A 19,064-nucleotide genomic window follows, 5' to 3' on the forward strand; every position below is an offset into this window, starting at 1 on the left:
GTATTAGTTATGTAAAAGTTGCTGCAAGCTCAGGGCCGTATTTTGACATTCTGTCGCCTGCGGTAGTCGTTATTCTTTCCGACTAACTGCAGTACAAACACGCATGGGCATGAATTAAAACTATTTCAAAATGAAGGATACAAAAACAAAAACTATTAAAATGGAATTTATTAAATATATTTTAAAATCAGTTTAATACAGGTCCGTCTCTGTGGTGTAGTGGTTAGTGTGATTACTGCCATCCCCGGAGGTCCTGGGTTCGATTCCCGGCTCTGCCATAAAATATGAAAAGTGGTACGAGGGTTGGAACTGGATCTACTCAGCCTCGGAAGATCAGGTGAGCAGAGGGGGCTCGATTCCCTCCTCTTGCATCTCGCTGTGGTTTTCCGTGTTTACCCCACTTCTCCTTCAGGCAAATGCTGGGATGGTACCTAACTTAAGGCAACGGTCGCTTTCTTCCCTCTTCCTTGTCTATCCCTTCCAATCGTCCCACCATCCCCCCTCTCAAGGCCCGTGTTCAGTATAGCAGGTGAGGTCGCCTGGGCGAGGTACTGGTCCCCCTCCCCAATTGTACCTCCCCTCTTGACTGCCCTCACTTGGCTTTGCACCCCCTTTTTCCAGAGGTACGAAACCGACTGCCAACCCTCTTTATCATAAGTGCGGGCCACGTTTTGGGATCAGGAGCTGCCGCCTGGGGTTACGTTCACCGTCCCAACTTTACACTGAGTATCACGCTTTCCAGGACATATCACCGTTGTAAGGTAGCACCGTGAAAATATGAGGAGTAATATATTGGCCACGACTTATTCCCTAACCCTTCAACAACAGTCTCGCGCTCCAGGACACTGCCCTTGAGGCGTTCGAGGCGAGATCCTCGCTGAGTCACAAGGAAAAACCAACCCTGGAGGGTAAATGGGTTAAGAAGGAAAGGAGAATTTCATTCAGCAGGCCACATCAACAGGGCCTTGCGCCGAGAGTGCCCAGCTGCAGACTTCCTTATTATGGTTCGAATCCCACTGTAGGCATCCCTAGTTTTCTGTGATTTCCCATTTTCACACCAGGTTAGGGCTGTCCCTTAATTAAGGCCACGGCCGCTTCGGTCCCACTGCTAGCCCTTTCCTTTCACATCGTCACCGTAAGACCTATCTGTACCGGAGCGACGTAAAGCAAGTTGTGAAAAAAAATTATAAAAAAAACTTTTATTATGTCATCGTACTCCACATTTCTCACCGGCTCGGGTTCTGTACTGTGTACACCACGGCACTAACTCCTTCTGTGAATCAGTTGTAGAGTGTCGACCTCCCGACCGCAACAGAGTGAGTTCAAACCGTGTAGAAGTAGTCGGATTTTTGGAGGGTGGAAAATGGTCGGTTAGACACTCCATGCCGTAAAATGTCGGCATGTAAAAGATCTCTGGTGACACATTGATATTTTCCCGACAATATTCAGTACATTTCAGCCACAGACGGTTTACTCTGCCATCTAGTGGGCCTAGAGTAGAACGGAACGTCGAAATTGACGAGCAAGCAGCCAGATAGCGTCAAATTAAAATGCTTGCACACGGTAGCTGAGGCCATACGATTATTATTATTATTTATTATTATTATTATTATTATTATTATTATTATTATTATTATTATTATTATTATTATTATTATTGTTAAGAAGCCTTTCTCGTGAACAGTCGAGAATTTTTCTGAGGACGCAGAGCACAGTTTTCTGCTAAACGTTAAGAATTTCACCTTAATTTCTTGGCACGGCACAAGCCCAAAAGCCTGTACAATATCATGTCTATTATTATTATTATTATTATTATTATTATTATTATTATTATTATTATTATTATTATTCCATTGCATATTGCGGTCTGATTCATTATGTCATGGGGCTCTAATTTCTTAAAAAGTACCGTAATTCTAGATTTTGAATTCTTCCTATTAACTCATGTTTCTTTTTAATTCTCGTTTCTTGTGCTGTGTAACATTTTAACTCTACGGACACTCATTCTGCAACAGGTACCCTGAACCCTTTAGGTCCATATTGAGGGATACCTACCTTCCTTACCTATCAGCAAAGCTCATGAGATCTGTCTCTTGGGTCGTTTCGGGTTCTTCGTCACTTGCTGAGGTAAAGGTAGGGTTCATTAATTCTAATCTATCTACTGGAATGAAAGGTCTGTTTAAAAGATTCCTATTTATTCAGGAAAATCTGAAGCAATCTGTCACTGGTATCATAGAAGTCAACTGTATCCACTGGACACCACAATCATTTTTACATAATGGTCAGAACACTGGTGTGAGACTTTAATGTAATTGCCTGATGGGCATTCTTACTAGAAACCATTGTCTCAATTATTAATCATTTAAGAAAGGAAAGTCTGGAAATCCTTAAATTCGGCTTCCATGTGAGATCACATGTACCATCATAGTGATTCGTTATGGTCCAGCCCTCGTAACACGAACTCTGGACTCTGAGTATAATTAAGGCCGTCCAATCGGTCTGTGCCACACAGTGGTTCTACGGCATGGACCCTTAATTGAATCGATGTGACCTGCGTCTATGTCATGGACCGACATCTAATCTTCTAAGTTACTTTAAAGTCATTGTGGATGATGACCGCAAGGAAATGATGCTACAATGGCATATGGCCCTAATCTAAGTCACTGAGGTTGATGACCCCCTGACCATCCAAGTTTCTAGGCTGAAGGCTAAACACAATTAAGTTACATCGGTTGATGACCAAAGTTTCCACTTTACTATCCCCAGCACATTCACTGCTCAATCAATCAAAGTTCAATAATTACAACAATAGCAATGCTCACAAACTTTGTGGCAGTAAAATCCATTTCCTTCGGATATGTCCCTTTAATCTTTACTTTATTTTTAATATTCCCCAGACAACAAACTAAAATTTCCAGAATGCATCTCCAAGTTATTCGCTTGATTAAAGTTATTTCAAAATGCGGTTTCACTGAATTTAATAATTAAATAAATTTAAATGATTTAATGAAATGTTAAAGATCAGTAAATTTTATCTCCGCGGACTCTGGTTTCTTCACAAATTTCTACGCAGCTGTGATGTGAGTTCAATATTGCGATGTTTATCTGGCTGGAAAAGAATTTGTTACATCATTCATATCCAGCTATATATCTCGTATCGTGATATCACACTTTAAAATTCTAATCTAGTCCTAACCGTTATTAACACTTGGATATCCTAATAATCTACGTACAAACCAAACAACTCGCCATATAATTACGATGTCATATCTCGTCATTACCATATGAATTTTGCACACCCCTCACAGACAAACCGATCATCACGACCATCGCTCTATATTTTGGACAACCCTGAAATTGGGTTACTCTGTTCCTTATACTCAAAGTTCGTGATTTCAAATGTTCATTACGTCCCCAATTACAGTACTTCACAATACTTAGATCATTACCGGCTATGAAATTTCAACTAAATCCAGCATTTTAACGTTTCCCTGGCCGAGAATACAGTCTCAATACCAAGCCTGTCCCGTTAGATAGCTGAGGTGTCTCACCCCCCTCGCTCGCTTGGCAGTTACAGGAACCACCTGGTTTATTCACAGTTGACTGACTTCTCAAATGTTCCCTTTAAACTCTGCCGACATAATTAAACAAATACGATATTCTAACCAACAAAATGCACAGATTATGCTTCAAGATGCCCACACTAATTATACGCGTCGCCAATTGATACCGCTATAGATTTCTATGAATTTCTTTCCATTCCCAACATTATAAAATATTCCTCGGGCTATCATGTCCCAGCTTCAATGACAGGACTCTAACCTGATTCGCACATCTCATCTCAACTCATAGAAACACTCCTCGGGCTTCAGTGTCCCGGCTTCAATGACAGGTCCAACCTGATTCACAAAACTAACCTCTGTTTCCCAGCTCCACAATTATCATCGACAAAGAACTGGAATAAAATCCTCACTAAAATACCGACGTCTAATATCGCACAATGCATTAATCATGAATAACTTCGCATAAATTATATCGTATTTAATAACTTGATTTTTACGAGAAATGACTGAAACATTCTACTAGATCTTTTATTTGTCAGTCAGACACAGTTTAAAATGGGCATAGAAAAACGTTTCTCTCCGTGACCAAATTCATCTCCCTTGGCTCTCACCCGACAGCGCGCTTCCTCTCGATTGAAAATGAGTAACCATGGATTATTATTATTAACGTCAAATTGCAGACAGAAGAATTTTACGTCGAATGAACATCTTACATTGACATCACAAAATACAGGCAGTACACTCACACGGATGACGATCTACATTGGACGTGATATCACTTCGGAACCCTATTCAATAACTTTTTACAACATTATATGGCACTCGCAAGACTTCAAAATTTTATCCAAGTGGAAAATAAAACAAATGACTCTTTTAGTCGTACTCTCACACTTACAAAACTTAGTAGGGCGACCACTGCGTCGTATATCCCCATTCAAATACACTTTTAGAAATCACGAGACGAGATATAAGAGGTAGTAAGATGGGAAGTCACCTACCTCATGTCGTCACGCCAGTATTCATCTTAGAGCTCACCTGTGACCCTGGCATTTTATTTAGCCATCTTTACATTCATGGCTGTACATCTCATTATATTTCTTCAGGTTTCCTGGAATAAAGCATAAAAAAAAGAAATACCCTTCACTTGTTTGCGGAGCGCACACGATGGATTATAATTATTCCCGCACACGAATTACTTAATCACATTAGAATATTTCAGTACTTTGACCGTCCTATCTGATACACTTATTTCTCTCAAGAAAACTATCTCCCCATGGAGTCAAGACTTAGCCGCAATGGCTAAAATCTGCAGTTGAACTCAGTCTACTTTCGTTGGTTTGATTTAGCAGAGCAGCTCAACAATTTTTCGTCCGCCTTGTATCACAAATGCCGGAGAAGGAAGCTTCGTCATGGCGTCCCTTCATATTTATAGCAGTTACCCCCTCTCTTCGGATCTCTCCCTTTGCCGCCAAGAAAATTTCTCTAAATTTTCTGATTTACCTAAACTGTAATTTCAAGAGTTTTGAAAGTGACTACATGCTTGCTACATTTCTGACGATAGTGTTCATGGACATTTAAAAATTTTACGGGTTCGATTTGTGAGATGATCGACCTCCTTTGATAGGCACTATATTTTTTTTTGACTTGGCGTGGTCACGCCGTGTACACGCGCTTTGAAATAGTTCATAAAAATGACTTGAGATTCTTCCGCCGTCGACACGTGTGGTTGACGTCACGTACCCCAGAGCGTGGGACCGAAGGTAATCACCCCCTCGTCACGTGCCAAGTCCATGCTATCAAGAATCCAACTTTTAGTTTAATTGTTACACTATGCATAATGTTCTTAGGGCACAAAGGTCATGGGTTCAACCCATTCTATGAGGCCTTTGGTAAAAACAAAAGGTTAAAGTTACTGGCCGAACACTTGCACTCCTTGAAATGCACATGAAATACGTAAAAATCAACTTGGGCTTATGGACTTACGTTACAGAGGCTAAGCCTATACTACGGAGGTTACAAAGGGTTACAAAATCGTAGTCACCTCGACATCAAGTCGAAGGGGAACATTCCCTGTTTAGAGGAAGTTCTTTACACTTGAGTGAGAATTTACATTAAGAAATAAAAGTTACCTTGCGAAAGAAATTTTTAACTTTCCTCTCGAGCTATTACAGACTATTACATTGTTAAGTAGAATCTGCCATTATCTCTAGCTGGTGGACCTCCCGAAGATGGACAAGGGAGCCCTTTCTCTCTGCCTCCGTTACGAGCACACCCTAAACTGGAGTGATCACAAAGACAACATGGTCCGAAATGTTACAGCTTTTATACCGGAGAGGAAGGTTCCAGATTTCTCTGGGCCTAGGCCCTGACACGATCGCCATTCTTACTGGTTAATTTAATAAATGTCAAAAATTGATGGTTGGTTACTTATAATAAATGTACAAATATATACATTTATTTATTTATTTATTTATTTATTTATTTATTTATTTATTTATTTATTTATTATCCATGAATAAAGCCCTACTTTGTCTAGCATATTAGGGCTGTAGGCTATAACTAGTTACCTTAAATATTAAAAACATATAATTCAAAATTTTTGAAGTGAGTGATTACACACACAATTAATTACACTGGGAGAAAAGTAAAACTATCCTTAATTTTTTTTTTCTAAAATAAACTGCAAAAACTTAAAAAATTCTTTCAAACAACAGATGTTGTGAAATATCCTAAAAATAGGTTTGACTAACATTACTGTACAACAGTTTAAGTGTTGTTCCAAAATATATCTAGCTTTGCTGAAGAATGGGCAATCAAAAATAAGATGAGTTGCAGTTTCTTCATCTCCACAAACACAACTGTTATTACTACCAATTTTGAATTTATGTAAATAAAATTTAAATTTTCCGTGACCCGAAAGAAACTGAGTGCTGGTGAAGTTTGGTTTTAATAAACTGCAGTCCAAACGGTCCTGTACTTATTGGCTAACATATTAAGTTGGCGGGAAGAGATAAAAGTGTTGATGATAGAAGTGTTGATATCTTTAGAATACCAAAAACAACCAATAAACAATTCAGGTTAGGAAACCCTGACGCCCAAAATTAGTCTACTTTGAAAATTAATAGTTCATCCTCACCCCAGACGGCGCAATATAAATTGATAGTGGTGACATCTGTCAAGAAATGTCCAAACTTCTTGTATCAAACAGTTTGACGACCAAATTCTAGGTGGCCTTGTCAAAGGCGCTTAATTTAAATGCATGGGGCGGGTGTACCCCGGTACACTCTTGTCGTGCTGTCTGAACACTACTGTCACACCGGTCGAGTTGGCCGTGTGCGTAGAGGCGCGCGGCTGTGAGCTTGCATCCGGGAGATAGTAGGTTCGAATCCCGCTATCGGCAGCCCTGAAAATGGTTTTCCGTGGTTTCCCATTTTCACACCAGGCAAGGTAACAGGCTGTACCTTAATTAAGGCCACGGCCGCTTCCTTCCAACTCCTAGGCCTTTCCTATCCCATCGTCGCCATAAGACCTATCTGTGTCGGTGCGACGTAAAGCCCCTAGCAAAAAAAAAACTACTGTCACACAACAGCCTCACTCAGCCGCTACTGGAAATACTAACTATTCCTCTTGTAGTGCTGTCATCGTCAATAATCACTCATCCCGGGAAAAAAACCTGATAATTCTTTTCTCTTTGTTAATATTTTTGCAGTAACATACTAAGGTCAACGCTCTCTGTCCTTTGACTCTAACAAGATAAGTAATTTCATAATAATACTGAAGAAATAGCCAAGTTTTACTTTGTTGCTATTTGTTTTATGTCGTACCGAGACAGATAGGTCTTCTGGCGACGATGGGATAGGAAAGGCCTAGGAGTGGGAAGGAAGCGGTCGTGACATTAATTAAGGTACAGCCCCAGCATTTGTATGGTGTGAAAATGGGAAACCACGGAAACCCATTTTCAGGGCTGCCGACATTGCGGTTCGAACCCACTGTCTCCCGGATGCAAACTTACAGCTGCGCGACCCTAACCGCACGGCCAACTGGCCCGGTCCAAATTTTACTTCCTGCTTTTTCAAGAATGCAAAATAGTCACTGGTAAGAACCAGATAAGTTGAGTTATCTTGCTAGTATTCTGAATATTGTTAATAAAGTGGCTTCAACCAGATAAGTCAGTTTGTCTTACGTGTAGAATAGTATATTTTCTGTTGTTATTGTGGACGTGGACATCATTACCTTGTAAATGAATTATTGGTAGTGAATTTATACAGCTGCCTTTATTATAGGGAACTGTTAAAATCTTACTAGCTAACAATACACAAATGTGAATTACATCACTTTGGTTTTTACTGGTCCACATCAGAAAATAATGTCTGGTCAATACAGGAAAGGTCACTTACATTTACAACCCAAAGAAGATATTTCATTAATATTTCGATTGGCACAAGATCAAATGAAAACTATTCTTGAAAACGCTATGTCATAAAACACAGAAATATTTGATAACATTTGGTGAATCGGTGATTTCGTGCTTTTTTAGAAATAAAACAAAAATGTTTTCCCAGAAAACTTCATTTTTTTGACTAATTTTCTTATTCCCTGGGATAAGTGAGATGTCCTTGAACGGGATATCCCAACAGACTAATTTGAGGCTGCTCTCTCGATTAAGCACATAAAATTACATTTTTTCCGTCGACACCGAATGTCTAACGACTTGAGTCCGGATGTTCACACAGTAATAGGTTAAAACACGAACTAATTGACTAGCAGGAGATGGCGTCTAGCCCGTTCTTTCGAACTGTAGCAAGAGAAACATAACTGTAGGGGTTATAATTGGCTGAGCCCCTGTTGTTTATGCAAATCTCACAACAGAACTGTTGTCTGGGCTGCGATATATTTGTTGCTCGTTTCAGTCAGTACGCATTGTAATCTATAACTGCCTAAATATCCGGACTCTACCTCATGACGTGCCTGACATGGTGGTGGTGATTTTTGTTCAAAGGGGAAGTACAACAAGGCAACCATCCTCTGTATAACACTAATCAGGGAGAAAAAAGGGAAGAGGTCCGACACTTCGCAAAATGAAGATATCGTCCAAAGAAAGACAAGGGTCACGAAGGGCGTGGAAATTAAAGACTTCCTAGCTCTCGAATGCTGTAATAGCGTCAGAGTGGGAAAAGAACAAGAGTTGACCAAGTGAGGTCGTATAGGACACATGAAAGTCAGGAGCCTGGAAGCAATGCTAGAACTCAGCTAAGACCCCGTGGTTGCCAACCCACGCTCCCAAATTGAGAGCCCTTGGGGCCCCCTTTAGTCGCCTCTTACAACAGGCAGAAGGTACCGTAGGTGTTGCCGTACCTGATGATAAACCTGTCTGAACTGACTCTTCCTACACATTACCATAAAGAAATTGAAATTATTTACCTTGAACACCGGAGAAAATGCTATGTATGTATGTTGTAACTGAAGACCTTGTGCGTGTTGTAGTGTTTTGTTCACGTTTTGAGCAGGAAACGAAGGAGTGTTGTAGGGATCGACACCTCTCCGTTTTTCCGTAAGTGTTCTGTCCCCACTAAATTACTTTGCATGACATTACAAAGCAGAATATTGTGTTCGGGAGAAAACGAACACACAGCTCTTGGACTTTACCTTGGATATCTGTAACGTGGTTGCGAAGTCCCTTACTCTTACCGCCTGAGATACGTCAGTGGGGCAGTAAAGTAACACTTGCTCTTTGTAACAAACTTCACGCAGACCAGGCGGTCCCATGACTATGATCACTATTTCTAGTGTTATGTACAAATAAAAGCTTACCGATAACTATTTGCATTTTTTTTTTTCAGGAAAAATATCCATCACCCTGTCCTCAAGTTGGGAGGAACCACTGACCAACTCCACAGCGGGTGCCATTGCTTCAGAGCGTTCTATGCAATTCGTGGTATGTATTTATGTATTTATTTAATATTCTTCTTCTTCAACTGTTTACCCTCCAGTGTCGGCTTTTCCCTCGGACTCAGTGAGGGATCCCACCTCTACCGCCTCAAGGGCAGTGTCCTGGAGCTTGAGACTCTGGGTCGGGGATACAACTTGGGGGCAATGACCAGTACCTCGCCCAGGTAGCCTCACCTGCTATGCTGAACAGGGGCCTTGTTGGGGGATGGGAAGTTTGGAAGGGATAGACAAGGAAGAGGGAAGGAAGCGGCCGTGGCATTAAGTTAGGTACCATCCCAGCATTTGCCTGGAGGAGAAGTGGGGAAACCACAGAAAACGACTTCCAGGATGGCTGAGGTGAGAATCGAACCCCCTCTACTCAGTTTACCTCCCAAGGCTGAGTGGACCTCGTTCCAGCCCTAGTACCACTTTTAAAATTTCGTGGCAGAGCCGGGCCTCCGGGGGGTGGCAGCTAATCACACTAACCACTACACCGCAGAGGCGTAATATTCATTCATTCATTTGTCTATTTATTTATTTATTTATTTATTTATTTATCAATATAAAAATGAAATTCGTATCTGGAACAGTTAAAGAATACGTGTACTGTACATGAGGATACATTACTAAACATATAGGCCCCACCATGTAAGCGCGTACACTGAGGGTTCAACCATACTCTTTCTCCCCTATTAAAACTGAAAACAGTTATTTAGAGTTATTTTCTAACCGTTGGGTTTGGTTCAATGTCGCCAACCATACAGTTTAGGGAAACTACTCACCGATATGACGTCTTACAGTTTCCGTTCATCCCGCATGTGGCATTAAATGGTCATAATTTTATCGTGATTTGTGAAATTATACTTATTGTCACTGCCGTACTGTTAAAATCACTAGCGTTACATTTGCGATCGTAGCAGTGGGCTCATCACTTGGAATGCTACACCTTTCCAAGACGCTGACGGCTAGTGCGCCGTTGAGACACCACTGCAAGCCCCTTATGTAGGACACTGCCTATTTTCTCTTTCCGTAGGATTTAAATCCTTTGGAAAATACCAAGTAAGTTGAATTGTGTCAGGCTCGAATAATGCATTTAATAGCGTAGTTCAGGTTAAATGACGAACGCATTATTTCATTAATACGGTCTTATTTCGTCCAATTCGAATGTATAAGAAGCATGAAAAATCTACAAGAACTCCTCCGAAAAGGAAAGTAATGTTACCTCCTCTATAAAGAACAATTCAGTTGAAATGGGAAGCAATTTCGTTATTAACCTAATCGTGTCTTATCACAACTTGGGTAAGGTTTGAAGATTTAGCCTTTGTGTATTCTTATTGACTTACGGCACATGTACTTGATACACATTTGCTTGTGTATATTATTACAGCGAGGTTTCTCTTCAGTCCGACAGGTAATTGCACATTTCAAGAAGGAAGCTGACTTATTTACATCAAGCAAATACCGAAGAACATTGACACATCCAGTTTTTAACTATTGCGATGTTGTGTTACTGGATGCTACCAGTGAACACAATAAGAAACTACAGAGAACTTTAAACTCCTGCATTAGATTTATTTTTTGATTGCCTCACATGTATCCACTTTTTATGCAAAAATGTCTTTGTTAAAAGTAGAGCAGCAGAGAAATCAGCATGTATCGACCCTTGACCGAAAATATACCTGCATATCTTTCCTGTAATTTCCGTTTTCTATCTTCCTTTCATGGCCGTGCCACGCGATCTGGGTCAATAATTGCAATACCTCCACATCATACATTTGCCTTCAGTATTCCTTTTATCGGGCGCTAGAATATGGAATGCTTAACCCCCTGAAATTAGAAATTGTTCCTCATTAATTACCTTCAAAAGATAGCCTAAATATTTCCTCTGGAATACGTAAGCTATATTATGTAGTTATGTGTGAATGTCTTGTGTAACTATTCCCAAATGTTGTCATAAATTACTGCTATATGATATGCATTGCACGTAGAGTTGTTAATATTGAATTTATTTTGCTCATTTTATACTTGCAGATCTTTTAGTTTTAGTCTATAATTTATTATATTATATAGAGTATATTAAGTTTGTAACGGCTCAAATCCCGTTACAAGGTAATATCTGTATTTCATTATTATTATTGCATCTGTGATATTATTATTATTGTTATTATGTCCGTATTATTATTATTTTGTTATAATTATTCAATTCCATTATGCAATGCTTGTCGCTTGCGTATTTGTAATTGAGTGTATGCATATATACGTATATGTAGATTAATATTAAATACCTGTACAGTGAGAGTTTCGATATATCAGATGTGGATGTGACGTTGTTATATTGTGCAATACTGCTGACATTTCTGCCAAGTCATCGCTACGTCATGGCTACGTCATCGTATTTAGTTAGCACTGAGCTCACTTTCTTTGAGAAACCCAGCGAGCCGGCGGCGGTTTCACAACTGTATGTAATATTTGCCGCGCGGTAGGAGTACATCATACTTATTTCTGGAGATTACGTAGATGCGTCAACCAACGTCTATATAAGGTGGCTGCATATTGTAGCGTCAGTCATTAGTCATTAGTTAAACGGAAGCTGAACAGTGAAGAAGTCTACTAGATGAAGAGGCCTCAGTCGGTCAGTCAACGAGTGTGAACTAGAGATGGAGAAGACTCAGTGAGCCATTAATTATTGGTCATTAAGAGAGTGAGGCCAAAGTTGGTCGCTCACTTAGTTGAAGATACGGACGCAAGGGCTTACTATGGAGTCAGAGAGGGATACCACCTGCCATGAGGTAATACCATATTGACTTACAAAGAAGTCAGATGATATGGAGAAGAAGCAGTCACAAGGATGTATCACCAAGTTAGGCGTGACACATCTACAATAAACACCAGATCAAAGGAATACGTCGTAATTACACTCAAAGTGTTGAAGATACAGTCAAGTGAATCAGTGAGGGAAATATTTCGTATAAATTGTTAAATGTCCGGTCAAGAAGAATTCAAATTCATGCCTAGTTTCTTTCAGTTGCAATGTCATAATTTCATATTCTCATCTGTTTTATCGCAACAAGACTCACTATTTTATATATATTATTTAAAGAATATATTTTGCTCTATCAAACGAATTCATAGTTTTATTTCAATGACAGTGAAATATCTTAATCTCAAAATTAATGGGGAAACCGAACGCCAATCTCCTTTTCCCAGAACTTATATGGTATGTTGTCAAAAGTAAGCTTATTACCCCACACCCTGTTAGAATCAGTATTAAATGTTTACAAGTTTGAACATATATAATGTATTCAGTATCAAGTCGCATAATTTGGTTAAGTGTAAGAGAGGGCCAAGGGCCCTAACTTCACCACAAATAAAGACATCAATAAATAAATAAGAATACAGTTATCGTAATGCGTATATAGAAATAAAGGCAGAATATATATAACATTAAACTGAGTGCGGGTGAGAGAGAGAGTGTTTATTTCCTTAATTTCTCATTGAGCTTGAAAACCGTCTTAAATATGAATATCTTGATTTTTCATTTCCTTCGATAAGGGAGCCTGCAGTATAGATACTTATATTGAGGTTAGTTTGTGATTTCAGTATGTAACTAGTCAAGTTGGCTAGAGTGATGAGCCATTAAAACAAAGGGAACAGGGCTGTGATATTTGCTTTTTTAGTGTATAGCCTTACGTGCACCCTATCGGCACTGCAGCCCTGATGATCATTGGCCTACCAAGCGATTACTGCTCAGCTTGAAGGCCTTCAGATTAAGAGGCGATGCGTGCTCTGTTTCGAAATATCGCACTAACACTTCGAAGGTTCTTGGAGACGCAGGTATGGGGAAGGGCTTGGAAGGGAAAGGTAGTGGCCGCGGCCTTAACTAAAGTATAGCCCCAGCATCTGCCTGGTGTGAAATTGGGAGACCGCGGAAAATCATCTTCAGAACTGCCGACGATGGGATTCGAACCCACTATCTCTCGCAGCCTCTATCTCACCAACAAATAGTTCCTCAATTGTTCTTACGTACGCTAAGTTGCCCTCAAACCAGCCTTCAGATCAAGGTAAAAATATCTGACCTCGTCGGGAATCGAACGTGGGGCCTCTCGTAAGAGACAGGCTTGCTAACCCTAAACCGCGACTCCGGATTAAACACAAAACAGTCAATAAAAACATTATAGCAAAAAGTATGAAATTTTGCCCAAAATATGGATCTCTATTATCGATCCCTTAGTTCTGAGGATCGCGATCTCCGAGGAGGCTTTTGCTCAGTCTTCATCTCTTGCGGCCCTCAGCCAGAGGTGGTCCACTAAAGAGATTCAATCCAGTTATATTCATGGTGTTTCACACAAATTTAACATGCACCACTAGGATTAGAATAAGAATTACATTATTTGTAGTTACAAATAATATACACATAACAAAAATAACACTTCTTTACCGTAGCTTTGGCTAATCATCATTGATTGACAAAATCTTCACTCGGCTTCTCATACACACTGAATAGAATCCACGGTCCCCACGTGGGACGGGTCTCTCGCTTAAGTGGTTCACCTCAGTTTCGCTTCCTACCGGCAAACAGCTGGTCATCTAGCTCTCACTGCCAACATAATATTCAAAGAATAAAAGCAAATTTTAATAATTTCCTGTAGTTACTAAATCTTTCGATCACTTGGTGAGAACTTGATATGTTCTTAGCTTTCAGTATGTAGATTAAACTAAGTTCAACTCCGAACTTACCGGGCGAGTTGGCCGTGCGCGTAGAGGCGCGGCTCTGAGCTTGCATCCGGGAGATCGTGGGTTCGAGCCCCACGGTCGGCAGCCCTGCAGATGGTTTTCCGTGGTTTCCCATCTTCACACCAGGCAAATGCTGGGGCTGTACCTTAATTAAGGCCACGGCCGCTTCTTTCCAACTCCTAGGCCTTTCCTGTCCCATCGTCGCCGTAAGACCTATCTGTGTCGGTGCGACGTAAAGCAACTAGCAAAAAAAAAAAAAAAAAAAAAAAAATCCGAACTTGCAGAATAAAATGTAGGTCAGAAATTGGATTCCACTCCATAGTTAGAGTCCTTATCCAACTCATAATCACGAAGACATGAATCCGGCCTCCGGCGACCAAAATTTCAAAGAAAGGCTGTGATTGTTTCATATCACTTGTTCTTTTTAAGCATTTCCCAGGTGACACCATAATTCAGCTTGTAAACATTGAAATAATTTCCACCTCGTGTCAAAATCCACTCCGCAGAGCTCGTAAGTTTCCAACCTCATGGTTGGACCATTTGACAGTTGTAAATATAGCTATAAGTGAAATCCTAATAATTATATCACGAGACGCGTCATCAGACTATAATCTCTCCCCCTCCATGGCGATATTAACTGGTGTCACCTGGCGTTGTGAACGCGTGATGTGTCACCTATATAAGTAACTACCTGGTAGTACCCTGCTCTGCTCCGGCACTTATTTTAATATATATTTTTACGATTTATATTACCTGTTTGCAGTGAATATTTATAGATATCTTTTTTATTTGTGACGTTGACTGGTCGTTTACGAACCCTTTAGTAGATTTAGAAAAATTGTTATGTGTACAATTTTAAGTTTTAATTTGGAATTATTTAGTTTCACGTTAAACTATTTCTTTGTTACACCGCATATTGCCTGGGAATTACTTGTTCCTTTCAAATAAAAAATAACAGTAAGTTATAAATGTACGCATTTACGCGTCGCACTATACTGTAAATATATACACGATTCCAACTGTCGTTGAGGCTGCCATCCTGAAAATTGTGGATTAAACCCTAATGCCGGTTATTTTGACATTTCGTCTTTCACTTCTCAATGTGCCTGGCGATGAATGCTGAACTTGGACTTCAGCGGCATCCAGAGTGTCACAATTCATCTCAGCAACCCGAAAACTATGGTTTCCACATTACTATCGGTCGTTTTCAATCATTTTTAAATGTCGTCCCCTTTCCTACAGGTGCTAGGAGTATCTTATCCTCACAGTATTTTTTCCAGGTATTAAATCATATGTGTAGCAAGATTAGTTGAGAGCTATGTCGAAACATACACACACACAGCCATAATATTGGTCACTTTGGACATTTTCTTTCTTCCCCTTCCCATCTCCCATGTCGATGGGCGCTGAACATGGACTTAAACGACATCTGCAGTGTCACCATTCATCTCAGTTACTCCAGAAACTATGGATTCTACATTAACATGGGTAGTTTTCTATTACTTTTATATTTCACCCCTTTTCACTCCCGCCCCTAGGATCGATAGTTGTGTCTTACACCCGCAGTTTTTTCCCCACACATATGTGTACCAAGTTTGGTTGAGGGCTGTGCTGTATCCTAGACACATACATCCATAATATCGACCATTTTGGCTATACGTTTTCATCTCTTCTCAATCGCCATGCCAATGGAGGCCGAACTTGGACTTAAACGGCATTCAGAGTGTAACATCTCATCAACCCAGAGAACTACGGAATTGACCCAAAATTGATCGGTTTTCATTATTCTTGAATGTCATACCCTCCTCACCAACACCTCAAGAGATGCTAAGGTGTTTTATTACCCCTACGGCATTGTTTTGCAACTCCCATTCCGACTGGGATTTAACTATGACCTAAACGGCATCCAGAGTGTAACAGTTCATCTCGGCGACCCCGAAAACTGTGTATTCGACACTGATATCGGTCGTTTTAGGTTATTTTTACACTTCAATCCTCACCCGGGTGTCTTGCCTCCAAAGTCGTTTTTCAAGATAGTACGTCATATGTGTACCAAGTTTCGTTGAGAGCTATGCTGGAACATACAGGCTACAAATTCATTCGTAATCTCGATGATTTTGGACATTTTCTTTTTTCACCCCTTCTCACCTCTTTGACGATGAGGCTGAACTTGGACTTAAACGACATCTAAAGTGTCACTATTCATCTCAGCTACCCCGAAATATTGGACTTCTATTATTTTTATACACCATTTGTATACTTCACCCACTTTCCACTCCCGCCCAAAGGGTGTTAGAGGCGTTTACCCCCAGAGGTTAGTTTTCCAGATGGGAATGGCGTATGGCTTTTAGTGCCGGGAGTGTCAGAGGACAAGTTCGGCTCGCCAGATGCAGGTCTTTTGATTTAACTCCCGTAGGCGAACTGTGCGTCATGATGAGGATGAAAATGATGATGAAGACGACACATACACCCAGCCCCAGTGCCAGCGAAATTAACCAATTAAGGTTGCCTAATAAATAATCAACGGCAGTTAAAATGTCCCGTATTTTCATGCTTGTAATCTGATCACGCTAGCGTGTGTGAACGTTTCATATCTCTAGCTTGTAATTTAAATTAATAAATCCTTGTAAGTTAGATTGTTTTGACTGTCGATTAAATAGCGTATTTTCTGAGAAAAACGGTATTCATGCGCGAATAAATAAGCATCTAGAATGTCGCCATTGTCTGTAATCCAGGTAGGGAGAACATAATTTTGGATCCAAGGCAGTCACCAATATGGTAACATTTACATCTCATAGACATAACTACTATCATCGAGAGGTAATGACGTTTTCTCTTTGACTCCATCGACAATTGATGCAGTATGTATGTAAGTATTTACGTATGAATAACTCCAGATAACAAATGTAATACTCATCTTTCAGCTCGGAATACATGCTCACCCCATCTACAGCAAGGAGGGAGACTATCCTGCCGTGGTTCGTGAGCGAGTTATCAAGAACAGTAAGGCTGAAGGTCGAACTCGCTCCCGTCTGCCAGTCTTCAGCAAGGAAATGGTGGAATACATCAGAGGTGAAGTATTATGCTTGAGGAGCAGAAATTTACTGCATTGGTAGATTAAGAGAGATTAAGCTCAATGGATCACAATGCATGTATAATGGTAATACCCTGTTTATCCCGAATGATTATGTAAATAATACTCCCATTTTAAACTCAAAACTCGTCCTGAATCTCAGATGAATGATATTTAGGGCCGCTTCACACTAGGTGAAAGGAATCGGTTGTTGGAATCGGCTACCAGACGCCCGTGCTTATGAAACATTGTTTTAAATGAAGCTCTTCCCTCTGGGTTACTCTGGGCTGCCGTGGCAGATTTGCAACCCCAATTGGGGATAGCTAGTGAACCATTGCTCGCCTGCAGACACGTTCCGTTCAGAACTCCCTTCAGTGTCACTGTGCATTTCAAATTCCTTCTCGTTAGGTATCCCGCTTCAAGATACTATTAACTGTACTGCATGTCTGCCCCTTAATCCCGTCTCTTGATACGGGTTCGGGGATGCGAAAAGATTAATTTACATGGCATGTTTTTACGGCCAGATGCCCTTCTTGACACCAACCTCAGTTTAAGAGTTAATGGAGATGAAATGAATTGTGTTGAATGAAACTGTGGCCTACGAATAGGATCTCTTCCGGTATTTGCCTGGAAGTAAAAATAGGAATTCACAGAAAACCATTCTCAGAACAGCCGACTGTGGGGCTCGAACCAGGCGTCTCTCGATTGCAGAAATTGGCTCCATAGCCGTAGCGCGTTGACACGAGCGTATTAAAGAAAATAGTTAAAAAATACTTTATATTCAATATGAATCATCTGTCTAGACAAGGGGACCGAATACGGAAGATTTAATTGTACAAAATATACAGGTATCTGCAAGTTAAACTGTGAGAAATATAGTGATAGAGTTGAGAAGAGTAATGAAGTAGTGACCAGCACTCAGTTCAACTTACCTCAAAGTTAAGGTTATTATTTTCTTTAGCCGGTGTTGTTCTCAACTTGATATCCGTTCCCGCAATTTCTTTCACACTTTGGAAGAGTACCTCAAAAGATTTCTCCGACATTCTAATTTTACCAAAAATCATGATATGATCACCACATAAATCATCGAAATGTTTATAGAAAAATCCTTCTTCCAAACGAATTTTCAACATAAGTTGTGAATGAAACCTGCAACGCTTTATTTTCTTCTTTCTTTTCGACAGTAACAAGAGCAGGCCGGGGAAGGCGGTTAAGTAGCGCGGTGGGCTACCGCTCGGCGACGCGGACATCACATGAGCTACTCTGTAACCGAGTCCTGCCGCCCAGTGTGAAGCGGCCCAAAGTTAAGAGGATGGCACTGGCAAAAAGGACTTTATTCTTAGATGAATAAATGCAATTCCTTCAGAATTTGTTGAAATGTTCAGGAGTATAGAAGGGTGAACGGACGTAGAGGTCGATGATGTCAGCTCGTGGTTGCACTGCGACAGTTAGATATACAGAATTTCAGCTGACAGACGAGGAGAATATTGCGGCTCGTTTCAACCTAGGATAATGTGAAAAGTGAAGGTAATTCTGATGACGATGATGGTACAGAGCTAAAATATGCAATTTTCTGTATCAATAAGTGACAATGATGCTCGAAAATGTATGAATATAGATTTGGTGACCAAATTTCCTGAGCCCGAATTCGGCACAGATGAATGGTTCATATTGGACTGTTGATAACACCACAATCACCGCTTACACACTCTTCGTAACTGCATAGATTGATATAAAACACGCCTTACTTTGGTTCCTTATCTCTT

At 40.4% G+C, this 19,064-nt stretch overlaps 1 protein-coding gene across 1 annotated transcript in view; it reads left to right on the plus strand.

Moving 5' to 3' along the window:
• Window positions 1-19,064, plus strand: part of LOC137497059 (myrosinase 1-like) — a 66,545-nt gene that overhangs the window by 20,624 nt on the left and 26,857 nt on the right. The window contains exons 5-6 of the mRNA XM_068225675.1: window positions 9,404-9,498; window positions 17,150-17,297. Coding sequence (XP_068081776.1) covers window positions 9,404-9,498; window positions 17,150-17,297 — 243 coding nt within the window. The remainder of the gene's footprint in view (window positions 1-9,403; window positions 9,499-17,149; window positions 17,298-19,064) is intronic.

The sequence above is a fragment of the Anabrus simplex genome, chromosome 1 (assembly GCF_040414725.1).
Source record: "Anabrus simplex isolate iqAnaSimp1 chromosome 1, ASM4041472v1, whole genome shotgun sequence".
In the NCBI taxonomy this organism is placed as follows: domain Eukaryota; kingdom Metazoa; phylum Arthropoda; class Insecta; order Orthoptera; family Tettigoniidae; genus Anabrus; species Anabrus simplex.